At 43.3% G+C, this 26,478-nt stretch overlaps 1 protein-coding gene across 4 annotated transcripts in view; it reads left to right on the top strand.

The window, feature by feature from the left end:
- The window catches only part of MCOLN2 (mucolipin TRP cation channel 2), a 50,970-nt gene that overhangs the window by 23,282 nt on the left and 1,210 nt on the right, over positions 1–26,478 (top strand). For all 4 annotated transcript variants that reach the window (XM_077905248.1, XM_077905251.1, XM_077905250.1 and 1 more), the window contains exons 4-13: positions 682–835; positions 4,112–4,187; positions 4,293–4,389; positions 6,241–6,340; positions 11,711–11,823; positions 13,179–13,328; positions 14,868–14,969; positions 15,076–15,198; positions 22,467–22,673; positions 24,028–24,149. In XM_077905248.1, the coding sequence (XP_077761374.1) occupies positions 682–835; positions 4,112–4,187; positions 4,293–4,389; positions 6,241–6,340; positions 11,711–11,823; positions 13,179–13,328; positions 14,868–14,969; positions 15,076–15,198; positions 22,467–22,673; positions 24,028–24,149 (1,244 nt within the window). The remainder of the gene's footprint in view (positions 1–681; positions 836–4,111; positions 4,188–4,292; positions 4,390–6,240; positions 6,341–11,710; positions 11,824–13,178; positions 13,329–14,867; positions 14,970–15,075; positions 15,199–22,466; positions 22,674–24,027; positions 24,150–26,478) is intronic.

Genomic DNA, 26,478 nt, shown 5'->3' with positions numbered 1-26,478 from the left:
CTGGTGGAGCCTGTGCACTGGTGATGGATGCTTGCAACTTGCACTGGATAGTAAGGGAAGGCCTCACTGAAGTGGTAATATTTGACTCAAGACCTGAAGGAGTGAACCTAGCAGATGGAACATGGGGTTCCAGGCAGGGGGTGCAGCAAAGGCCCCGGTGGGAATGTGCCAGGCAAGCTCCAGGAGCCAGCTGGGGACCAGTGTGGCCTTGGAAGGTGGTGCTTGGAGCCAGGAGACAGTAGTCTGCTGTGAGGTTAGACAGGTGGGAGTGTCTGTTAGCACGTTGTCTACTGTAGTTCCAAGTTCCATGAGGCAGTGTGTTTCCTGCCCACCCATGAGAAAATTACCTTGTGGTATATTACACGGGTAAGTTCTATTGAGGGATCTGACACAAAGTTTAAAATAGCTATAAGTGTATTCCATATGCTGTAACTTCTTTTTTTTTTTAAGATTTTATTTATTTATTCATGAGAGAGACAGAGAGAGGCAGAGCTATAGGCAGAAGGAGAAGCAGGCTGTCTGAGGGGAGCCTCATGTGGGACTCGATTCCAGGACCCTGGGACCACAACCTGAGCTGAAGGCAGACGCTTAACCACTGAGCCACCCAGGTGCCCCTTACACTGTAACTTCTGATGAAACTCTTAAAAGCTCATACGATTTTTATTTAACTATTTTGAATAGTATCATCATCTAAAGAACATATCCCTGGGGACACTCAGTTACGGAGAAAATGAAGACAATAGAACTGGCTTGAAAGTCTGTAAGCGGCATTATAAGAAAGGGGCCATGTTTCCTTCTAATGACACGCTGAACATTGACAGCGACATTGAAGTAGGTAATGCACTTTCATTATATGCCTTTATCATCTTCTGTGGTAAGAGCAAACATCCCTTCATGTGCTGACAACCCAAATAGAATGATTTTGCTTCTGTGACAGCTAACTTAATTGAGGTTGAACATATGCCTGCAAAGGCTTTTCTCTCAGGGAACTGTGGGTCTACCATGATAGGACCAGGGAACATTGTAGAACGTCTTGGTATAACTCAAGACTTTGGGGGGTTGAGGTAAATGTACAGGTGTTTCCTGTTTGTTGAGGTTTGTCCCTCCATGAGGAAGCAATTAGGCTTTGGGGGGGAAAAAAGAGTCTAATTATATATGAAATAATGTATGTTGAAATGCTTGGTACTCTTGCTATTAATGCAAGAGTTAACTACATTAATGCTCTTCAAAGATGAATTGTACTTAGCAATTCATTTTCTCTTTTAGGAGGTTGCTTAGCAAGAAGTTAGTATCTAATCAAGTAGAATTCTCTTGTGCAACTCTGTTAAGAATTTGAAAACACATTATATGTAAGTGCAAACTAGTTGACTTAAGGCTCTGGAAGTTTTGTCATTCATTTAGCAAATCTCTGGTGTATAACTAGCATGCCCAAGGCACTTCCTGTTTTATATACTGGGGTTATGAACTGTGAAGACTAATGAGTCATGACTCCTCAAGAAACAGTTCAGGAGCAGGGGTTCTAGTATCCCTGTGGGATGGTTTTATTAAGAAGAAAGCATTGCATAGTTCGTTTGACCATATTTTCTAACATTCAATTTAAAGATGCTTTGTTAAAATAATAGAAGAATACATCTGTAAAACAGAGGTTCTGGGTCTGTTTCCACAGGCTGCCTATTGAGAATCTCTTAGTGAGTAAATGTGTCCCATGCTCTTGACTCTGAAACCAGCAGCCCATCAGCCAAGCACCATGAGAAGCCTCAGGTTTCTTTTAGTCATCTAAGTATCAGCAGCCTGGTGCTGTGGCCAACAGCCTTGAAATACCCCTTGTCCTGTGTGACTTAATTAGATGCATCTTACAACTATTTTCCAGTGATTCTTATGTTGTTTTCCTCAGTTGATTTTTCTTGGAAGATGAGTGAAAGAGACATGGTCAAAGTCAGTGTCAGTGGCTACGTAGGCAGGACTAGGACTGGCAGTGCCAGAGAGTGGAATTTATTACCTGACTCCTGTGCAGTGGTGTCCTTGTCTGTTTTCCTTCTATCAGAATGTGGAATAATTTTCACCAAAGCAGAAGTTGGTTATGAATTTTACTTTATTTTAAGAAAGACTATTTTAGCAAGTTAATTGTATTTTTGACTTATGAAATATAATTTGTCAAAGAGAACCTTTTGACATATCTATCTACTCGAGATGTAAAGAATATTCTTAAAATACTTGATACTGGATCTTAGACCTTCTTTTTTCAGATATATTGGAGGCAGCCTGCAGCTGCCTATTCCTATAGGAATAGGAATTGAGCTGGACTTCATTGGTGAAGCATTAGAGTTTATGTAGGTGAATGAGCAGATGCTGTTCTAGATTATCTCTCTGTGACTTTTGCATCATCTTTACCATTGAGAGGGTCATCCTTTGGTGTGTAAATGCAGCCATCCCCCTCCATGCCTGCTTCCTTGGTGGGTCTCTATTCATTGCACAGTCTTTGCATGACCAATTGTGTAGATCAAGCTAAGGGTTTCCCTTAAATCATGCTGTGGGCATTTCATGCCTCTAAGACCTATAGCTTTAGAGGTTATCCTCATTGGGGGAACTGTTATAAATCCTGCTTTTTAAAATGTCTTTACAACATTTAGATGGCTATCATTCTAATAGTGTGTGTTTCTTTTTCTGTAACACAGATTTTGAATATGTTCCTTCTCTTTTCAGAATATAGCCACTTACTCAAATAAATGTAAAAGTTTTATTTTCTTTTACTTTGTCTTCAAATAAGAGTGTGAGAGGTAGAAGGACCCTAAATATCATCAGTTTGGCTTTTACTTTACAGTTGAGGAAGTTGATGCTCAGTCGCTAGGTGGTTAAGCCAAGGTCATGTACCGATGTAGTGACGGGAGGTCTTTGCTGCTCCAGGCCCAGTGGGAGAAGACATTTAAAGAATTGGCTATCAAGTCTACCAATTTTCTCGAACACCTCCTGAGTACTAGGCACTGCCCTAGGCCCTGACTTTTCGGTTTCAAAGGCAGCACGAAGGGGCAGCCACAGTGTGGGCGAGAGTCAGCCCAGGCTGGCTTCCCACCAGTTCTGTGTCAGGGCTCTGTGACCTTGAAAGCCATTCACTGTTTCTAGCCTGTTTCCTGCCAAGGTGTTGAACTACCCAACGAAGAGACTATTTTTATGTGAGGCTCTTGGAATGATTTTATAGTTTACACCTCGTAATTTGTTTTTACTTGAACAAAACCTCAATTTCTTCCTTTTTTTTTTAATTTTGAAAAAGCATCAGACTTAACAGAAAAGTTGCAAAATAGCACAACGATTTCCTTGTCTACCCTTCATCTAAATTTTCCAAAGGCTAACATTTTACCACATTTTTTTTATCATTTTTCCAATGTATAAATATTTCTCCTGAAATGTATGAGAATAAAGTGCAGGAATAATGTCTCTTGACCTCTAAATACTTCAGTGTACATTTCCCCCAAATAGGAACATTCTCCTACAAAACCACCATACAGTGCTTAAAAGCATGAAGGAACATGGATACAGTACTGTAACTTACAAACCCAATTCACCTTTCATCCATTGTCCTGTTCTTTATAGAAAAAGAAAACTGCCTGCCCGGACTGCCACCTCCCTGCCCCACTCCATGCCCCCTCCATGCACTCCTTGCCACCTCCCTGGTCCAAGATCACATAATGCATTTAATTGTCAGGTCAGTTTAATCTCCTTTAATCTGGAGCAAAATAAAATTCCTTAGCCTTTTTTTTTTTTTTTAATGACCTTGACATTTTAAAAGAGTAGAGTGTTCCTCACTCAGGTTTCCTGTGTCTTGTTTATGACTTGATTGAGGTTACGTATTTTGGGCAGGAATACCACACAAGTGGTACGTTATTTCAGGAGGTGCATGATGTCTGTTTATCCCATTCCTGGTGATGTTAACTGTGATCGTGGCATCTCCAGGTCCTTCCCTGTCAAGTCACTGATCTCGTTACAATGAATCTGGATCTTGTGGGAAGATACTTTGGAACTTTTAAGTGTCCTGCTTCTCAGCACACCTGTACCACTGCTTTTTAGCATCTGATTGTTGCCTGAAACAATCCTTCTTGTTGTTTCATTGCCCTAGATTGTGTTCACTTAGACCTCTCCAAGGACCCTCAGGACTGGAAGAACTTGTCATTCTTCAGACTGGAATTTTACCGGTAAATACGTTTTTAAGTTTAATTTCCCAGGAGACAGGGATGGGGGAAAACAGAGGAGGATAGGAAGACGCTGACAATTTACACCTTGTAATGTTTTTTATTCAGGCTCTTAGAAGTTGAAATTTCCTTTCGCCTCAAAGGCATCGACCTACAGACAATTCATTCCCGAGAGTTACCAGACTGTTACGTCTTTCAGAATACGGCAAGTGTCTTGTCTTACTACAGCTGGTTTTTATGATTTTTCTCTACTGTTGCAGATGCCAAGTATAAAACACACCAGCCTACGTAGATGTGTTAGATGCAGTTGTGTTTGAAGCGGCTTAATGACACTTTCTAGCATTGTCGATCCAGAGACCATTACTTTGGAAAATGGAGCAAGCCCTTTCCAACTTCTTTTTTTTTTTTTTTTTTAAGATTTTATTTATTCATGAGAGAGAGAAAGAGAGAGAGAGAGAGAGAGAGAAGCAGAGACACAGGCAGAACGTGGGACTTGATCCCAGGTCTCCAGGATCACACCCTGGGCCGAAGGCGGCACTAAACCGCTGAGCCACCGGGGCTGCTCCCTTTCCAACTTCTTAAAACCAGATTTCTGGGCTGCAAAGAGGACTTTTCAAAATTGCCTTTGGCCTTTTACTCCCCTAACACATTAGAAGAAAAGTCTATGACAGGTGTTCTAAGTGTCTATGAGGTTTTTCCTACTTTCAAAGGAAGGTCTTTGCAACCGTTGTCGCAGATGTTTTCAAACCTCCCGGCAGAAACTGCTTCCTTGATCTGAAGGCCAGTCTGCAAAGGATTACTTGTTGCTTCTTGTGGTTTGGGAGGAGGCATGTGCAGTAGAAGAGAATGTTCACTTCTGTGGGGAGAGTAACCAGCCTTCTCGTCTCATGGAGTTTCATGCTTTCTCTCTGGCCCTCACTCCCTTCCTCATGTTTATTGAGGGGCAAAACTGAATGCTGAGCTGAAGTTGTATGTGACCAGCTTTCAGCAACTCAGAAGAGTGCCTCATTCAACAACAGTCAGTCAATATGTGATGAGTCCCTCCTATGCACCAGACATTGCCTCCTATAGAGGTGCAGTGGCTCTCAGGAAGCTTACAGCCTAGTGGAAGAGCGAGACTGGAAAACAAGCAAAGAAAGAAATAAAAGTAATGATAAATCTTGACATGCAGTGAGGAAGAACGTCTCTGGCAGAGGAAAGCATGATTAGCCTCCCTGGGGTAACCTCCATATTACAAAACACATTATAAAATGTGTTTACCTAAAGCAAAGAGCTTGCTAAGCTGAATGCGTAGGTGATCTGTATTGAATCCACAAGTGCCCGAGCATCTTTACACATAAGCCACACTCTGTGTAATCCAAGAATATCACTCTGACCAAACCAGAGGCTTGAGAATTAAACTTGTTGGCTCCATTGCCCTACCTAGGACCTGTGAGCACACCTCCACTAACCCTGGCACACTCAAGGCCTCATTCTCCCCTATTCTCCCCACAAACACTTCTCTCAAGCTCTCAGATCTCCGCATATGTCACTTGTAAACTAAATGACTGAAACATAATGTGGAAGAACGAGGCTACCTGGAAATCTTAAATTCAGCCTGCAGCCTGGGAGCAATCTTTGTCACTTCTGAAAGTATTATAGGTAGCATTTGAAGCAAACAGAAAAATAATTTCTAGCCTAGGGAAGACCTAGGTTTTTGTACCCAGAGGAATAAAATGAAGCAAATGCTTTTAAATTCCATTCGGTATAATAAATGTGTTCTCTTGTCAAAGATTGGTGAATCTTGGTTTTGTTCCTAGGACTGATTACTTGTTTTGCTCTGAGGTTTCTCTGCACCCAAACATGATTCAGTAGAACTTTACATATTCACCCTTTGGATCACATTTTTTCATTAATAATAGAAGCTTGTGAAGGAATCATGTGATGTGGACATTTTCATCAGTATAATTAGTTTTGACTCAGTATGCTGTTTGGATGCCAGTGATATTTTAAGCAGAGTTGATCCAGGGTGCCCGTTCTGTGGGGTGGTAACCTTTCCATACATTTGTGTCTCCAGATTACCTTTGACAATAAAGCTCACAGTGGCAAGATCAAAATTTATTTTGACAGTGATGCTAAAATTGAAGAATGTAAAGACTTGAACATATCTGGATCTAGTAAGTATGTTACCTACTTGCCTGTCATGGATTATGGGTGATTTTTAACCCTTTATTTTGGGACTTGGGATGTTTAAATGGTGATGGGAAGAAAGAGCTCCAGAAAACTCTTGAGCATTCAGTTCTGTACAGCATATCCTAAAGCTCTGCCTTTTTGTTCAATTTCAGCAGGTGTTGATTACACACCTCTTGGGAGAGGCAGTGTTCCCAGTCTTAGGAGCTAAGTTTCTGGAGCCAGACTGCCTGGGTTTGGGTCTTGGTTCTGTTTACTGTGCCTGTGATCTTGGACAAATTACTTAACCTCTCTACTTCTTAGTACATTTCTCTATAAAATGAGGGTGATGGTATCTACCTTCCAAGATGTTGATTAGTAAATGAATTAGTAAGTCAAGAAAAGCACTGAAAATAAGAGTTGGCACATAGTAACCACAAAGCTCTATGGAAAGAGAAAGAAAATGCCTTAGTGAGAGAGACTGACATGCCTGTGAAATCTAAGCGGTGGAGATAGAAAGGGATGTGAATAAAGCAAGCAAAGGTTAACTTTGGGACCGAGTGAGAAATAAAATCTAGCAGTGATTTTTGGAGAAAGTGTGCTTTGAGCCAAGCCTTTGACAATGGACAGAGATTAAGGCCTCAGAGCTCAGAGAGCAGCCTGGACAAACACTGGGTAGTGTACTGAGTTGTTACTCAGAAAACCCCTCTTCAGCCACAGTTTAAAATGGGCTATGCAGCACTTCTCACTGAGGGGGTTGTGATGGTGTTAATAATGGATTGTCATATTTCTTTTCTTAAAAATGTATCTATATATTTGAAATAGGGAGAAAGTGTGAGCAAGTTGGAGGAGGGGTAGAGGGAGAGAAAGAGAGAGAGAGAGAGAGAGAGAGAATCCCAAGCCAGCTCCATGCTGAACATGGAGCGGGGCTTGATCCCACGACCCTGAGATCATGACCTGAGTGGAAATCAAGAGCCAGACACCTAACTGACCGAACCATGCGGGCACCCCGGATTGTCAGTATTTTTTGATTTACAAATTTTGTTGAATTTGCCTTTGTCCAAATGTAAAATGTAAAATACCTGTAGTTTTAAAACTATTTTAGATTTATTTTAATCTAGATTTGTTTGTGGCCCATTGCTGTTCAGTTATATAATACATCTTGAAGAGTCTAAAGGATTGGTTTCAGTATTTCCATTAACTGACTCAAGGCTCTGATCAGCATAGGCAGTTTTAGTTTCCTTCTGTTTGAAAGTGGTTTCTATTTCCCAGCAGACGCACTGTCTCCACAGAAGCGCACAGATCAGATGCATACTTGCCAAGTCCGAGTATAGGTTCAGCTATTTAATGTGAGAAAAGCTAACCTTTGTGTGCTGTACAGGAAATGTGGTTTGGAACAGTCATTCTGACCGAATGAGTTAGTGGGTCAAACCTGTTGTCAGAATATGGTTTTCTTCCTCCCCACGGGGCTGGTCCAATGTTCGGAGCTTTCCTTGCCTGTACTCAGAAGATCAGAGCTCTGGCTCCCTTCTGTGGCCAGGGAGGAGAAACACAGACATCACAGACCTCTGAGTAGAAATACTAACATTTCTGTTTCTCCCAGAGCTGTGTCCTAAGAAACCAGATTGTGTTACTAGGAGAATATGAATTATGAATGATGTGCTGAAACCCTTAAGAAGCTGAAGTTTGGAAACCAGCTTGTGAAGTGGATTTTTTCCCTTCTGTCTATGGGTGCTGTCTGGTGGAATGATTGATTGCTCTGGCTTTGGAGGAAGTGGGAAAAAGGCGAGGGTGACATCTGGTGGGAACTTTGTGCTATTTCCAGAAAGTTCTGAGGCTCCTTCAAGTCTGTACACTTAACCCTGTACACTTAACCCTTCAGGTCTATACACTTTCTCTTCCTCTTGTCATTACCTATGTTATCTCAGGAAGAATGATGAGTGTCCATTTTCACATACAAACTTCATGTTGCCTTTTATGACTTCTAATACTTATCCTAAGTTTGCCACTAATCTTCACTTTTAACTGGATTTTATAAACATAGCAAGTTGGGCATGAGGAGCAAAATTCCCCACTGGCGAGTGGTTTCCCAAGTGTCACAGGGGAAAGGGGGTTTAGTCGGCAGAGGAAGCCCTGGGTTAGAGTCCCTCAGGTGGGCAGCGTGGCAGCGCATGCAGGACTTCTCAGGACCTCTGAGAGAGTGGGTGGTGTGTAGGGTTCCCTAACCATGTTGGCAGAGCATCTCTCTGGATTAGTGCTTTATAACCAAAGTATAATAAATGTTCCTGTGGAGCTAAATATAGATTCAGTAGAAGTAAGAAAGTGATTGCAACATTCATAAAATACTTTTTGTAGCACACCAACTTTGTCTTCTCAATAGATCAAATTAAAACAGAATATAAGAGACAAACCAAGAAACAGACTCTTAAAAAAAAAAACTTATTTATTTTAGAGAGAGAGAGAATGAGGTGGAAGGGAGAGTCCTAAGCTGACTCCACGTTGAACATGGAGCCCAACACGGGGCTCAATCTTATGACCCTGAGACATGACTTGAGTTGAAACCAAGGGTCCGACAAATGAAGAGTTGGACACTTAACTGACTATGCTGCCTAGGCACCCCAAGGAACAGATTCTTACCTTTAGAGAACAAACTGATGGTTACCAGAGGGGAGGGGAGTAGGAAAATGGGTGAAACAGGTGATGAGGATTGAGGAGGGCATTTGTCATGGTGAGTACCGAGTGATGGATGAAATTACTGAATCATTCTATGGTACACCTGGAACTCATAGTGTGCTCACTAACTGGAATTAAAATAAAATAAATTTAAAAATTAAAAATATAAAAGTGTGTCCGAAGCTAATATGATAAACAACAACAACAACAGCACAACCAGAATATGACACTGGTTTCTCTGTTGGGAGGGACTATTTACTTTTTCAGATATGGGCCTCCGTTTCCCCATTCGTATATAAGACACGGTACAAATAATCATAGAGGTTTTGTTCTGGTTGTATGTCAGAAAGGAACGTACTAGATGTTGTCCTTGCATTTCATAAGGTTTTCGGTCCTATCTTCCCAAGAACTGTACCGATTCCCTCTGCCTCATTTCATGGCTAGATAGGTAGGTAAGTAGGTAGGCAGATAGGTGGATAGTCAGTCAGTCTTGGGTTCTGGTTGAGTTGATTTCTTACCTACCCATCAGATGTTATCTCAAGGTAACTTAAACTTCATAATTATAAAATGGCTATAACTAAATTAAGTGCTAGGTCCTGTTCAACAAGCACTCGATCTGGATTATTTCACCTGATTTCCTGACAGCCCATGCAGTAGGGACAGTTGCTTCCCCTATTTTGTAGTGGAGGCCTCTAAAGCTTAGTAAGGCTAAATAATTCTCTCAGTGAATTACATTTACTATCCAACTGTGCTCATAACCCACGGATGAGCTGCTTTGCCCTCAGACCCACCTGCCATTGTAGCTCACACCTTTGCATTATTAAACCCATGACACTTGGTCTTTCTGTTAAATGCCTCTTTTGCAGAGGTGTCACTGGGGAGTGCCCCGCTTTCTAATCCCTCCCGGGCACCCCACCAAAGGTAACCTGTCTTCAGACCCATGCTGTCTCCAATGGCCCTTCCCAGTCTACATCCTGAGCTCAGCTCTTCTCACAATTCCCCACATTGCTGCCCCTCTCCTTGTCCTTCCCAGTCTGTGTTTCCCTCTCAGGACCTCTCAGTGGTCTCTCTCAGTGGCTGGGTCCACACCCATGGCTTTTAACTACCACCAAATCATCCTCTCTTGTCGTGAATGTCCAGACTGAGCTCAGTTAACCCAAGACAGAAAACCAGGAGTAGTTCTTGGATGCTCCTTCTCTTATTGCTTAGGTCCCTCTGGAAACCAGGTAGACTGTCGGGCTGTCACGGCTCCATGCCTTTTCTCCCTCTGCCTGTAACTGAGCTCACACCTTCACGGGTTCTAATTTGGATTATTTGGTAGCCTTCTCATGTTCTGCGGGAGTCTCTGCATTCATCTGGAAGCACACTGAAGCATTATTGAAAGCACAGTCACTGTAGTGTTGGGCAAACACACACAGTCCCCACTTCCTAGGGTCGGTCACTTACTGGAGAAGACAGACCTCAAGTGATGTACAGTAGGAACCGCTGGCAATGCTGTCCCTTCCCTGGGCTGTTCCAGGTGCTTTCACATATGAACTTGTGTAATTCTTATTACAGCCCTATGATAGAGTGGGTTTCCCCCCACCCCTTTTTTAGATGAGGAATCTGAGGCAGCTTCCCCAAGGCCCCACAGCTTCTGAGTGCAGAGCTGAGATTCAGGCCAGCTCATTCTGCTCCCCAGACTATGTCTTTCTTGTTTTGCACCGTCTCTCTGCGCCTTGCTGTGCCCTTAGAAGATGTAATTACAGGGTCAGTGGCCATCAAACAGAGAAGGATAAAAGGAGCTCTGGGTGTGTGTACTTGCGGAGAGTGCGATGAAAGAGTATAGGAGGGGGCTAATAAAGATGGGAATTCAGGGAGTTCTGAGGAGGAAAACATTTCATCTGAAACCCGAGGCTGAAAAAGAAACATCTAACTTGCACGATGGGGAGGGTCCTGCTCTGGGCAGAGCGATCAGCACTTGCAAGGTCCCTGAGGCAAGAGAGCAAGCAAACCTTATAGGAGCAGGGATGGAGGAAGAACAGTATGGCCTCAAGGTAGAGAAGGTGGGGAGAGGAATGGCAGGTGATGAAGCTGCAGGAATGGGCAGGGGGCCAGGCATTGGGAATGCTCCCCTCAGGTCCCGGAGAAGCTGGGGCTACCGGTGCATCTTCCTCCATTACCTTCCCCCCACCCCACGCCCCCATGCTCCTGGGTATTCCACGCCAAAAATTTGATTTACTTCCATTCCAAGAGGTTCTTTTCACCACGTGCAGAAGAAGCTAACTGAATTGGACTTATTTGCTGGTAAAGAACTTACACAGTAAGGCTGAGAAGCAGGAATGGGGATTCTGAGGAGTAGTGTTTTAAATTGCTCCCTCATTAATGGAGAACTTGATGTTTGTGCTTTTATGAAAAAGACAAACCCAAGAGTTTGTCAGTTTTGCCTCTTTTGAATAGAGCCCAAGTAGACCACTGTCTGTTGAGCTCTAGCCTATAGAAAATATTTTTAGTACATTTAGCAGAGAGCGTAATATTTTTATGTGTGCAATCCTTAACGTCAGAGAACGTTTTACCCTGTTTAAAGACTTCTGAATGAATGCAGTGTGATTTGTTTCTGATGATTAAGTATTTATCATTTGAACTTCTTTTCAGACTGCCATTTTTTTTAAATTTTTTCCTAAGTAAGGTGCGTTTAACGTTTGAATTCTGTTTTTGTTCCTCAGTTCAGAAAAATACTCAGTATGTCCTGGTGTTTGATGCATTTGTCATTGTGATTTGCTTGGCATCTCTTATTCTGTGCACAAGATCCATTGTTCTAGCTCTCAGGTTACGCAAGGTAAGCGTGCGTTCCAATATTCTCCCTCCCTTCTTGGCTTCTGTCCTATTTGTCCAGACAGTGGACCCTTGACGTTGGGTCATCCTGCCCTTTCTAGAGCTCTCAATTAGATTAGATGCCTTTGAATGATTGCCCTCCCTTCTAGGTATTAATCAACCTGAGGTGTAGAAGGTGAGTAAAGGCTCCTGGCATGTCAGGCGGGATCAGATAATTATCCTGCTTAAAACTGAGCTCCTAGGCACAAGTGCACAGTGGTGAACTCTCAAGCTTTTGAATGTTTCCAGTACGAGATCCTTTTAAATTCAGGAGTTGATCTTAAGAACAGAGTAATAGCATGTGTAGGTTTCATCTTTTGTCTCCAAATCAGAGTTCATTTTGACAGGGAGGCATGGTAAATGAGTTATAATGAAGCATAAAACACTTTATTCTATTTTTAAAAATAGTTTAAAAATTCTCTCCTGAGTTTCTTTTTACCTTTTTACCTTCAGAGTTCTTTTGAACATATACTTCAGCTTCCCACAAATCTTTTTCTGGTTTGTGGCATGTGGGTAAAAATGCAGACTGGGGTCAGAGGAAATAGGAAGTCATCAGTTGTGGATACCATTTGTGGAGCAAGAAAATAGTCTACATCCTGTTTTTCTTATTCTTGACCTTTGTTGTCTTATTTTGTTAAATTTTTTTTAAATTTATTTATGATAGTCACAGACAGAGAGAGAGAGGCAGAGACATAGGCAGAGGGAGAAGCAGGCTCCATGCACTGGGAGGCCGACGTGGGATTTGATCCCGGGTCTCCAGGATGGCGCCCTGGGCCAAAGGCAGGCGCCAAACCGCTGCGCCACCCAGGGATCCCCTGTTGTCTTATTTTGTAAATATCCACTTCTCTTACCTTTCCCCCAGGCCTCTTGATATTCTGAACCCAAGGTCAGAGTCCTGGGTCTGCCAAAGTTAGGGGGCACCATTGAGGCCACTGGCTCTCATTGTTGGGAGCACCCAATTCATGGTTAGCCTTTCTGAAGATTGGCCTGTTCATAGGGTTGTCAGATTGAGAGTTGATAATAGGTAAAATACTGGGAATGTACTAGGTGTTACCTGTTATGACAAGAGTCTCTTGGTGTTAGAGCATAAGCATTTGATGGTCACGTTAATTTAGCAGGTACTGGAATCCTCACTTATAGCTACACTCGATTATGAGAGGAAGTAGGGGCTCTAGTCCCCACCCTCAAAGTGGATCTATCAAGTTGGGAAAGGTAATGTCGTATCATTTTACAGGCGACAGCACTGTTTTGCGCTTGTCTTCTCCTTCCAGAGGGCAGTGAGTGGTTTGTAAGAAATGCTTTTTAAAATGTTTGCCACAGAGATTTCTAAATTTCTTCCTGGAGAAGTATAAGCGACGTGTGTGTAACACCGACCAGTGGGAGTTCATCAATGGATGGTATGTCCTGGTGATTATCAGCGACCTAATGACCATAATTGGATCCATATTAAAAATGGAAATTAAAGCAAAGGTGAGGGGCATCCCATTTGAATCCTCTGTTCTTTCTGTTCTTCTGGGTGACCCCAGGCACTTTGAGGTATAAAATCCTTACAGAGGCTACTTTGAGTCTCATGTTTTCTCTTTTCTCACATCTGTATAACTGAAGCTTCCTCTGACTTCATTCCCCATCAAAGGAAAGTGAGAAAGCCATTGTCCTGTGGCAGATGATATTCCTATGAGCATCCCCCAGGAGACTCAGCAGCATCTTTAGATCAGGAACTGAAGTTTGAGAAGATTGACTGTTTGGGTGGGCTTCTTCTTTTTTTTTTTTTTTTTTTTTTTTTAGTTGCAGAAAAAGCAGCTGACCCATGAACCAATCATGTCAGGAGCCAGTGGTGACCCTCGGGGACTGATGGGTGCTCTCAGAGGGGAGTGAGGGTGGGAGTATTGAGTGGTCACCAGGCATCTGACGCTCTCTTGTTGTTCATTGATTTAATCTCATGACTGCTCAACGACAACTCCTTCACCGGCCGTCCTCCCCTCCATGCTGTCAGTGGAGTGGAATGTTTTACTCACGTCTATTTTTTTCATTCCTTAGAATCTCACAAATTATGATCTGTGCTCGGAACGTCTACGCTCTTTGTCTGGGTTGGCGTCATCACCACCTTTACCTCCTAACCACGCACAGTGTCTCCCTCCTCTCTGCTCTCACTACTCAGAGTAGTATCAGCCTGTCTTCAGCCTATCTTCCTCTCTGGGCTGCACTGCTGCAACAGTCTCCTCATTGGCTTTCCTGTGTTCTCTCTTATATTCCTCAGGTCCATCCACACCACTGTCAGACTCATTTTCTTGAAGTATCTAAACCCTCTGCCTCATGGGCCCACTGAGATGAAGCCATCTCCCTTCAGCATGGCCTCTGCAGTCCTCATCATCTTGTTCTGCTTCCCTCCCCGTCCTAGCTCTCCCAAACCCATCAGTACTCATCTCTAGGACATCCTGCCCGCTCTTGGCCTTGTGCCTCTGTGTAGCTTTTGTCCATCGACCTACAGTACCCCTGCCCAGCCTGTCGTCCAGGCCCACCTCCATTTTAGAGTCATGCCATGGAAAGCCCTAGGTGACGAGCTGGGCGTTGTGGCTCTCGTTGTACTTAGCATATTGCGTTATAACTGTGTTTGTGTGTTTGTCTCCTCAATGAGACCCAGAAGTCCTTGAGAGCGGTAACTGGCTTAACAAATCAGGTTGGAGCTTTCTTTCAAAACTAACTGAGTGGTATTATTTGATATTTAACAAGCACCATTACTTTATACTCTTTAATTGCCTAGGTCAGTAGTAAAGGCAATTTCTACTTTAGGATATTGTTTGAACAGAAACTCAGTTTAATCACTTCAAATACTAAGAGGAAATGAGAAACACATTTGGAATTGGGCTATTTTTCTTCTTCAGTTTACAGCTCTTAGTGGCACCTATAGAGAGGCAGGCCGTCTATTCTTTTCCAGTCAATTTAAAATGAGGCTAGTAAGGGGAGTGGAGTGGAATGTTTTTACTCACATCTATTTTTTCCATTCCTTAGAATCTCACAAATTACGATCTGTGCAGCATTTTGCTCGGAACGTCTACGCTCTTTGTCTGGGTTGGCGTCATCAGATACCTGGGGTACTTCCAAGCATATAATGTAAGGATGTGGCATTGGGTTGGGCACTGGGATGGAGACTCATTTCTTCTTTGGGTCCTACTTGGCTACTTTTTAATTACCCCCATTCTGCTGGTCTTTATTTCAGGTGCTCATTTTAACGATGCAAGCCTCACTGCCCAAGGTTCTGCGCTTCTGCGCCTGTGCTGGTATGATCTATCTGGGCTACACGTTCTGTGGCTGGATTGTCTTAGGACCATATCATGACAAGGTGTGTAGCCCTCATTCTTCCCTCTGCAAATTAGGCACTCGGGACCCTTACAAGTGGGTCCCTGCACTGCCCTGCTTTCCGCTTTGCTCTAGTATGTACCCTCGACGCCAGTAAGATGTATCTTTGCGTCGGTTTTCTTTCCCTTTTCAGGATATTGAAGTGACTTCAGAATATTGAAACAAGAACTGTAGGACGGTAACCAGAGTTACATTTCCTAGTTGTCTTGGACTGGCTTCTGGGGTGGGTGGGTGGGGGCGTCGCATACTCACCCAGCCGATCATCAGATGAGAAATGTTTGGACATGAGATCAGTATAATACAAATGAAAATGAAGTGGGAGCAAATTATTATAATATCCTTCTAACTTAAAGGGTTAGGGTTTTCATCCCCATTAACTGAGAGGAGTGAAGGTGACAGAGACAGCCCAGAATGACCATCTTAGGTCTGTGATTAAAGTGATAACACCTGTTGGCTTTGCAGGTGGTTGATTGCAGGGTCATCTTACTACCTTATGAAAGATCAGTATCTGAATTCTCAACTGTCGCTGGGCTTTGGTCAGCAGCAGCATCTCAGGGACATCGAAGTCACTTCCAGATGTTCTTGTTTAAACATGATAAATTTGATCGATAGATGATGCCTCAGGAAATAATTAGGTAGGCCTTGTCTTCAAACCAAAAAAAAAAAAAGTGAAAGGAATTATTGCATCTTATCGGTTTTCATCCACGGGCCTCTGTCAGTTGGAACAACGGAAACAACACGGTGAACAATGGTAACAGCTATTACATGATGCTCATGTGTTAGGTACTAACTGTCTGCTCTTATTTCATCTCGGTAGCCCAGGGGACTCTTATCTTGGCTTAGGTTCTCTGCGAGGAGGAAAGAGGCAAAAATGCAAAGGATTATGTTGGAGCTTGTAGGACAGCTCAGCCTTAGGTTTTGACCTTGACAGTTGCATTAAACAAAACATGATCAAATCTGGTTTGCAAACTGCTCACAAGAAGCGAGCGGTCCACAAAGCTCCAGCTTCCTGTGTTTGCATAATAAAATTACACACACACACACACACACACGTTTCTCCTCTGCAAGTGTTATACTGAACGTGTCCAAAGAGAATTCCTGTTTGAGAAACTGTATAATTAACAAAGTGACAATCCCTGGGTTAATAGTAAATCTTGATAATCTTATTGCTCTTCCAATTCCATGCCACTGCGTTAAAGGTGACTCATGAGTAAAATTGTTCTTTGATATAATCTCTGATCTGGAGAATTTACTGTCTTAGTGCTGAGGAAAATTTACATTTTTCTTCCTGATGTTGCCTCCTGCTCTGAATGCGTCTCCACATTTTTGTCACTGGAGGGCAGTGTTGCACTGTGTGGAATGAACACTGAGCCTAACTAAGAGTTTCTACCTCAATTCCCGGCTCCAAGGCCTCAGGATGAGGCTTCTGTCTCCTTTGCACTTCCTCTCTCCTACTCCATCATTATTCTGGAAGGTGCTCAGATAATGTTGCTTGAATTTTACTAACCTAGCTACCATTCTCGAGCATTATATGCTAATTAATATAGTTCTAAGCATAGAACTATATAATCTAAGCATTGTATGCTAATTAATATAGCATTATATGCTAATTAATATAGTTCTAAGTATAGAACTAAATAATCTAAGTTCTTTACCTCTTGCTCTGTCAACCCTCCCAGCAGTCCTGAGGGGAAATATTCTATTTCTTTTACCAAAAATAGGGTTCTTAATATGTTAATTTTCCCCGAGGCTACCCAGCTAGTAAAGAGCAGAGATAAGATTCAAACCCAGATTTGTCTGCCCCAAAACATGTGCTTTGACCGATAGCCTGCAGGGATTTTCTTGGTATTACCTAAAACAGATTATTACAAAAGAGCATTTAGTTTGACCTATGAATAGATCAACTGTGAGAGGAGATCCACTAACCAGTTTTATTTCTCTCAACGTGTCAACCTTGGAGAAAATGATGTTATTTATTTTGTGAGTCCGAGTGTGTTTTCGTATGTTTGGTTCTGCCCTTTTTTAAGAAACCCAGTGAGATTGGGATGCTCTGGACAAGTGCTATCCAATAAAAACATGAGAGCTACAAATGAGAGCCACATGTGTACTTTCCAATTTTCTAGTAGCCACATTTAAAAAAGGAACAGATGAGGTGATTTTAATTATGTATTTGTTTAATCCAGTATATCCGAAATATGAATAGATTTCTTTAGCATGTACTCAATATAAAACATTGAAATAATCTACATTTTTTTTTTTTTTTTAGTACTTTGAAATCTAATGTGTATTTTATCCTGATAGCACATGTCACCCTGGACTAGCTGCCATGTATCAGGGACTCAATAGTCACATGTAGCTAGTGGCTGCCATGGTGTACATTGCACCTCTTGATTTGTACCTCCCACTTAATGCCAGCCTTCCATTTCTCCCCCAGAAGAGCAGAGGGACAAGGGCTGTCTCTAGGGTTGCGTGGCAGGTCTGTTTATGGCATCTACCTTTCATCTCTAGCCGGACTCTCATATTGGGGAAATGCATACTTGAATCAATCCAGTGAATGCATTTGTCAGTGGAGGGAGAAAACCTTCAGTCTGGTTCTGGACTTTTGTGCTTTTCTTCTCTATTTTGCTGCTGCTGCTGCTGCTGCTTCTTCTTCTTCTTCTTCTTCTTCTTCTTCTTCTTCTTCTTCTTCTTTCAATCTGAAGTTTAAAATGTTTACTGGCCCTTGCACCCCTTCCCCTGCAAATTGATCCAAACCGTCAGAATGTTTAGATTCTCTGTCAGCATCTGTTGAATCAGAAGACCTTTCGAATTACCTGAAGCCTTGAGAAGCTGGGCACCACAGCAAGCATTTTCTAGGATTTCTAAAATACAGCGCCCTTGGGTGTGGGAAGCTAACTCTTCCTTTAAACAAACAAGCAGAACCACTCTGAGAGGAGGTATCAGGAAAACTAGATTCACGCTGCTGTTCGCTTGGCAGCAGGACTCCCATATTTTAGCTCCCTAGTTTCCTGTCAGACATTGGATTTCAGTAGCTCAACTGAAAAGCAGTAAGGGTACAAGTGTCCTGCCAACATTGATTCCAGCGCTAATGGGCTTGGGCACAGCGCCCTCTCAAAATGTCTGGGCAGCGAGGACTAGAGACCGTTGATGTTTAATAATTCAAGATGAGGTTTGGAAGAACATTATTCTGATGTGGCCCTTACATTTCCAGAGGACTTTTTCACTGTGAAGGATAAATCAGTCTTCACCTTGTCCTCATTTTACAAATGAGAAGGCCAAGCCATGGAAAAATGGTTGGACTCTGCTGACACCCTGCGTGGAAGCTCAGCAGGGCCCACAGGACATCGTTGAGCTTTCAAGGCTTCTTTTTTTAAAAGCCAAGCTCCTCTCTTATTCAAAACAACTGTTAGCCACTTAAAATGTTTCCCTTGAATGTTGCATGAGGTTCTCAGGACCAGCTCTTGAAGCAAGTTTTTATGTCATTCTCCATAATACGCCACTGTCGGTTGTGTTTTCATTCAAATGAAAGTTCTCTGTGGCTCAATCACAAAGTGATCATTTTGCAGAACAAATGCTCACGTTCTCACTGTGGTTCCATAGAACCTAGGGACACTCTTTATGGAAAAAACCATTTAATGCTTACTAAATGTCTACTGTACGCCAAATATTGTCAGGTTCTTCTAGACTGAGGTCTTCGAGGGCAGTGACTACGGCTCGTTGCTCTTTGCATTCCCCATGCCCAACATGATGAGTAGAATATGGTAGAGGCTCAGCAAATTTTTTAATGAATAAAACCCAGAGAGACAGTAGTATCTGCTTTTTAGGGGCTTACAACCTCATAGGAACCAATGCAATTCCCTATAAATGTAGTCCTTCAAGACCAGAAGCACCTGAGGATCTTATTCTCCTTACCTTGGGTATTATTAAAGTTCACTTCCACTGTGGATTTTGGCCACCGAAACTGACTGTGTGGCTCAGGGCCACTTCTTGAGGTACAGAATGGCAAGGTGTGTACCACTTAGTTTATTGGGTCTCTTTCATATTTTTGGTGGGTTAAAATAAATCTCATGTGCATAGAGGAGAGGGAGGCGTGACGGTTGTGAACAACATTACCAATGAGGCAGATATGATATCTAGGATGATTCTGAGTAACTGCAGAAGAGAATAAGGAAGAGATTTGATATGTACCCACCAACTGGCTATTTGCAGTTTTAGTGAGGCACAGACTGTTACAGGTTCTTGAAACTAGAGAAAGGAATTGACCGGCTTCCAAAAGAATTATTAATGGTGCCGGCAGAGTCGTAATTTGTCCATAGAAACCAGCCTTGATTTCATTGTCCAAAGGCTAGTTGGGATGGAAAATATTTGCTCTGGGAACTGCCTGTCTTACTGTTAAATAATCTGCATATTGTTAAGTGATTTGCTCAAGTGGACGTTCCCTCCAGATCTCTGCGGAGAGCAACTTTAGAGGTTTTCAGAGCTGTTGCTGATGCGGTAAAGGCATGGGCATGACCTTTGTTTGGGCTACATCAGTATACTGTTACAGGCTTTACCCTGTGCATTCAGTCATGGAACAGGGAGTTAGGACATGGTGTATATTACTTTGCTGGGGTTTGGAGAAGCGTATAAAACCAACTAGAAGACAAGCTAGTGGCTGACTGTGGTTCCGAGTGATGCAGAGAACAGGGAAGGGGCTAGAACTGCCAGGACAGTCTGTCTTGAAGTAGACCTTGAAATCGCCTTTCCACATTGGCTTAATGGGACACAGGGATGCGGAGGGCATAGGCGGGGGGAGAAGGACATCCCATCAGGCGAAGAGAACACATCCTAAGGGAAAGAGAAAGATGGGGGCCTGGTGTGTGGGTGCAGACAGGCACAGAATGCAACATCGACTCTGAGGAGCAGGAAAAGAGGCCACGTGAAGCAGAAACTTACCCCAACTTTCTTGGTTTGGATTTTTACTTTGCATCCTACCTTTGTGTATATCCGTAAGCAAGAGAAATAACCTGAAGGCCATGTGTTCTATGAAGTTTAGATTTAATAAGGTTTGGACTGCAGGACAAAGAGGCTGGAATAAGGAAGACTTGCTTGGAGGTTTCCATAGCAATCCAGGTGTAAAGTTGACATCAGAGTGGATCAGGAAAACATCAGAGGAGCAAACAGCCCTTCAAAGAGGGAAGAGCGGGGAAGGCTAATCAATTCGATGTGTAGTTTTAAGTACTTGATTATTTTGGAGTAAATGCTTCTTTGATAGGAGACTGAAGTCAGTGACAGAAATTGGGGATTTCAAGGGAAAGGCTGGTTCCCGGATTAGGGGGTGGGAGGTTGTACCTTACGACCTGTGAGTGGAGGAGTTCTTGTAGGCGTTTGTCAGGGCCAGGGCTACCCCCAGAGCCACACGGACTCAGTGGACATGTGCCCCTCGTGCTAAGTAAGGACAGAATTTGGTTCAAAACTCTACACTAACTTGCCCCCTCTGTGTTTGAAAACTGCATTGTCGGAGCCTCTGCCTTCAGCTCAGGTCATCATCCCAGGGGTCCTAGAATCTAGCCGGAGTCCCACTCCCTGCTCAATTGAGTCCGCTTCTCCTTCTGCCTCTGCCTGATGCTCCTGCTGCTTGTGCTACCCGCACCCCGCCCCCATCTCTCTGTGTCAAATAAATAAATAAAATGTAAAAAAAAAAGAAGAAGAAAACTGCATTGTCTTTTGCCTATTAGGTCATTATTTTACATTCCACTAATGTTGAACCCTCTGGCCCTCGAGATGTCCATTTATTAAGCACCTGCTGTTTGTGAGTTGCCATGGCAGCCACTGGTCAACCACTTAAGGCAGGATGGCTGCCTGTGGGATTCCAGTGATTCCACGCTGCGCACGCTCAGCCCCTGGAGCCTCCCACTAACCTCCTACTAGCGGCATTTCTCCCTGGCACCTCAGACTTGGCTCGTTGAAAACTGAGTCCCCCAGGTGTCTGTCCCTTCCAGGCTTATCTTCATCTCTGCTTCCCCCTCTCCCCAGTCTCTCCTGGATTCCTTGCCAACCAGGCTCCTGCACACACCTCTCGAGGTCTCCCTGCCCCTAGGCTTTTCTCATTCTAGATCTTCTGAGCGCTGGGATTGCCTTTAACAAACACAGATCACATTATGTCACTTTTCTGAGTGAAGGTTTTACTGGTTTCAAGTCAGGGCCTGTATTAGTGTGAAGTGTGTAGAAGCGCACAGGAGGCCTTTGCAGCAGGCATAGACACACCTGTCCGGCCACTTCCCAGGCTGGACTCTGCATTTCTCCTGAGTTCGCTGAGCGGATCCTCCCCTTTCTCCTCTCACTAGCGAACTACTCAGCCTTCAGGCCCTAGTTCTGAGGGTTGCTCTCCTTACCCTAGCTCTACCACAGGGCGTTATGTGGTGTGTGTTATGTGGTATCTTGATTATGGCCTGTCCACCGTTAGCATGGAAGCCCCTCGAAGGCACGAGCTGTGATCCTTCATCATTTGACACTTTCCCACCCTTTGTAATCTTTAGTTTTTAATGTGTTAAAATTACCCAGGCCCATGGTTGGAAGGACTAAGGTGAAACCCTCCACGTAGCAAAACTTTCTTGAGCCTGTGCTACGTCTCAGCCTCTTCTCTCTCTGCTGGTTGTAGAATACAGCTCCGACTGTTCTTTCAGAAAGCAGTTTGGCTGATTAGACCCAATAACAGGAAAAAACATTGTGCTAAGAAATGTTTATTACATTGTCTTTTATAATAACAAGTATTAAAGGGATGTCTCGCTGAGAGAAATAGTTAAATTTGACATCCGAGAGATGGTCTGTTGTATAAAGGCTTTCTAAGTGTGAGCCAAAATCAACAGTCAGACCCTAAACCACCTGAGCCACCCAGGCACCCCAAGGAGAGTTTTGAATAATGTTTTCTTATTATGGTATATTCCGGATGTTTTAAAATGAACATTACAGGCACCTGGGTGGCTCAATTGGTGAGGTATCTCCCTTTGCTCGGGTCATGATCTCAGGGTTCTGGGATCAAGCCCCGTGTCGGGTTCTCTGCTCAGCAGAGAATCTGTTTCTCCCTCTGCCCACCCACTGCTGTGCTCTCTTTCTCTCAAATAAATAAAATATTCAAAAAAATAAATAAAACGAGTGTTACTTAATAGTAACAACAACAACCACAACTAAATAAGCTAACTAGATACTTCTCTGCTTCTTTTTGGATAATACCTCTTAAAAGCTAATTTTGGTTCCCCCTCCTCCCCACAGTTTGAAGATCTGAACACAGTTGCTGAATGTCTGTTCTCTCTGGTCAATGGCGACGACATGTTTGCGACCTTTGCTGAAATCCAGCAGAAGAGCGTCCTGGTGTGGCTGTTCAGTCGCCTGTACTTATACTCCTTCATCAGTCTTTTTATATATATGATCCTCAGTCTGTTCATTGCACTTATTACAGACTCTTATGACACCATTAAGGTAAGTAATATTTCCTGCCAAAAAACAACAGCAAATTCTGTGTGGTTTGGAACACGGGAGAAGAGTATGCTTTTTACTTAAAATAGTACAATTTTATTTTGATTTTGAGGGTTTTTTTAGGAAAGAAACTTTTTTAGGTGTTGGTGGTTAATTTTAAATATGCATTTAGGGCATTGTCCCTGTCACCCCGACCAGGGTGGACTGTGGACTGGTTTGGAAGTGTGTTGGAAAAGAGAAAGGACATGGGTCAGTATGGGCTGAGCCTGGTAAGTCAGGTAGTTGGGCTGTCAGCCTCAGCAGTGACAGGTGTGCCTGCCTGTCCTGGAGCTTAAGCTTTGAATAAGCTTCATTGAGAAGGGGTGACTGCCACCTTGACAGCCTGTCCAGAAATGAGCACACCTATACACGGGATGACCTAGCCATTTGTGTGGTATAGGTTTCCTTGAAATTATGAAAGGTAAGGCTTTGGGGGTTGCTTCACTTCCTTCCTCCCTGAGCTGTGAATTCCATATCCTTTCAGACTGGATCTATTGAACTGATTTGTAGCTCGAAGGAAGTTCTGTGCTGCCTATGTGGTGTCAGCTCCACACCAGATGGTTCTGCTTGGAAAATCCTGTTTTGAGACCAGTGTCTGAACAACCAAGGGTGTCTTGGGGTTTTGCCCTCTTCTTAAGCCCTTTTCAGGTTAATTCAGAAGAAGACCATCCATTGGAAATGCTCCTGGGGACTTTGTTTGTCAATGGGGAGATGAGCGCTCATGTGGGAATGGGTGATTGGCTCTTGTAGCAGGGTGGGCATGGAGACAGGAGCTACACTCTCTTACCCTGTGGGTTCCTGTCTTTGATGTGGCAGTGGCACTGTGAGTGGGCCAAGCCTGGATGACCTCAGTGAGCCTGAGTGAGCAGATCTCAGGGTGTTTGTATCTGTCGGGAAGAACCTGCTGCTTTCTGATGCACTAGGTGACCAGCTTCTATAAAAGTAGAGGAACTGGGGATTGCTTCCCTGTAGAGTCTACATTGGCAGTAGGGAAAGGGGAAGTCTTATCTGCTCTTAAAACTAGCAATAAAAAATTTGGCTTATGACTCTTTCCTTCATTCCCTTTATTATTGCACGCCTCCCCTGCCCAGCCATGGCTTGCTTTCTGGGATTTTTAGATTGTTTCTGTTCCCATGGTGGCCCTGGCTTGGCTTTCTGGGACTGACAGATTGATGCATCGCTGCTAATATCAGTTCTTGGATCTGAGCTAGCAACGTGGGAGAGTTTTATTTTAGCAAAGGTGGGTTTGATGTGTTGACAGAGGGAACAATTTCTCATGCTCTCTAAGTAAGGTAACAACATTGTGTACTTTTTACAGAAATACCAACAGAATGGGTTTCCTGAAACGGATCTTCAGGAATTCCTGAAGGAATGTAGTAGCAAAGAGAAGTATCAGAAAGAGTCCTCAGGCTTCTTGTCCTGTGTCTGCTGCCTAAGGAGGTAGGTATTGTGTTTAACCAGGTCTCCATGCTCCTGAGGTGAGCTTCTCAGTGGCCTGGACAAAGAGTTCTTCCAAGGTTTACTCTACACTCAGAAATCAGCTTATTGTGGGAAATACTTCGTCTTTCATTTTTCCTCCCACTGAAACTGGCTTCAGAAATGAATTGTTTCTTATAAAACAGGGTAGAAAGCTATGTGACATGGTTGAAATCTCTTGGGAATGTTATGAGACTCTGATGAGAAGGCATGAGTGATATCCCGAAAGTCAAGAAGGTGAATTCTGAGGTGGCCAAGAAAGAGGTCCAAACTCTCGTTATTCTTAGAGGTGGTGCTCTGGGAACGTCAAAGGCCTTTTCCCTTTCTGCAATATTTGGGGAAATAACCTTTTTTTTTTTTTAAGATTTTATTTATTTATTCGTAGATACACACACACACACACACAGAGAGAGAGAGAGAGAGAGAGAGAGGCAGAGACACAGGCAGAGGAAGAAGCAGGCTCCATGCAGGGAGCCCGATGTGGGACTCGATTCCGGGTCTCCAGGATCACACCCTGGGCTGCAGGCAGCGCTAAACCACTGTGCCACTGGGGCTGCCCGGAAATAACCTTTCTTGAGCAAAGCAGGAAACTTGCTCAAGAGGAGGCTGTGTGTAGCCCTGGTTGGGAACACACATCAGTAGCCTGCATTGACCAATGGCACTTTGCTCATGTTCAGGACACTTATGCAAACGGTCTATACCTCAGGGGCAAAGCATCTGCATAGTGTTCTGGGGACTAGAATGGGGGTCACATGAGGATAGCTTTCTTAATTGTACCCATATTTGTTTTCACGTGAAATTGGAGGTGGGGTTGTTGGCTAAAAATATCCCCTACCCATGTTTTTTGAGAATTCTCTAAACCAAATTCCTGAAGGAAGATGGAGGAGCCTAATTGCTGCTTAAAAACCACAGGATGTATTTTCTGTTAATCAATTCATACCGCATCTTGGGATTTTGAAATGATATGATTGAGCATTTCCAAAGAATGTCTGGTAAATATAAAATGAGGTCTTCTGAGAAAAGTGAGGTTTTTAAAAATCACATTTCTTCCTCTCAGAGCATTAAACTGTTGCCATAGAAGCTGGGATAAAGGGAAACTAATTCTCCTAATAGGCAGCTGCTTCCTAAGAGACACCTTATATAAGGAATTCTCGCAAAGCTGCTTTTTCTAATGTGTATTTAACTGTAAAGAAAAAACATTCATCAGAGAATGTAATGGTGAATTCTGGGAAGTCACCAGTCTTTGGTGTTTGGTTTTTGGACCTCAGTGTGCACCACAAAAAGCCACAGGAGGTTTGTTAAATGTTTTCTTGTGTAGCCATATGGAACTAGTAGAAGGTTTAGGGGATAGAAGAGAAAAGTTCTTGATCAGATTGAGTCTGGGAGATGAGAACAAGTAGCAGTGTCAGCAGACAGTCACTCTATGGTGTGCTAGGGGCCATTGAAAAGATGCTAGTTCAGAGGAGGGTCTGCTTATCATTTTGAATGAAAGAATTAAATGCAAGGAGGGAGTCTACCAAGGAAGTCAACTGAAGAATGTTGAAAGTTTTCAACAAAGAGGATATCAAAAATAAAAACAGAAGTGTCTGTTACCAGAGATGATCATGGGTGAAGTCAGCTAGAACAGTTTTAGTTGAGTCATCAGATCAAGGCCTGGATCCCAGGCAGATTTGGATGGACCCTGCTAAGGCTAAATGAAGCTCATGGGACTGATGCAGGAAATGGATTGTACTGAGAATAAGTGATGGCTTTGACTCCATCAAGAACTCACTATGCCTGATTGTGTTTAAAGGCTAGGAACCTAAGAATGGTATAAATTGAGGAAGGCCATCAACGGAGAGTAAATATTGGAGAAAGCCCTCACTGAGGGAAACTAGGGAGTAAGGGCATCACAGATATTGGTGTCTGGGCCTCCTGGCTGGTGCCCATGACTGACAGCACTAACTCTCACAGCTCCACCTCCTGCAGAACACAGATGGTGGTCATTCTTTTTTAATTAAGCAGTCCAGGAACCAGCACAGACTAATTCTCCTTCAAATTATTGACAGAGCTTCTAGCCTGATCATCAGAACACCTGGGTTTCTGTTTTGGATCCTACCAGTTACTGAATGTGTCCCGTGACCTCTCCTTAACCTTCTGGTCCTTTCAGTGCCACAGGCTGCAACATACAATCTCTGAAGCCTCTTCTAGTTCTACTATGGTGTGATTCTTTGGAAAGATCTACTTGGCTGGACAGCTGCAGAGTTAACCTTTCCCCTTCTCCACTGCAGCGAAGGGGACAATCCATTGTAGC

The sequence above is a fragment of the Canis aureus genome, chromosome 8, assembly GCF_053574225.1.
Source record: "Canis aureus isolate CA01 chromosome 8, VMU_Caureus_v.1.0, whole genome shotgun sequence".
In the NCBI taxonomy this organism is placed as follows: Eukaryota; Metazoa; Chordata; class Mammalia; order Carnivora; family Canidae; genus Canis; species Canis aureus.
The sequence above is the reverse complement of the archived record's forward strand: the minus strand, read 5'-3'. Positions and strand labels throughout refer to the sequence as shown.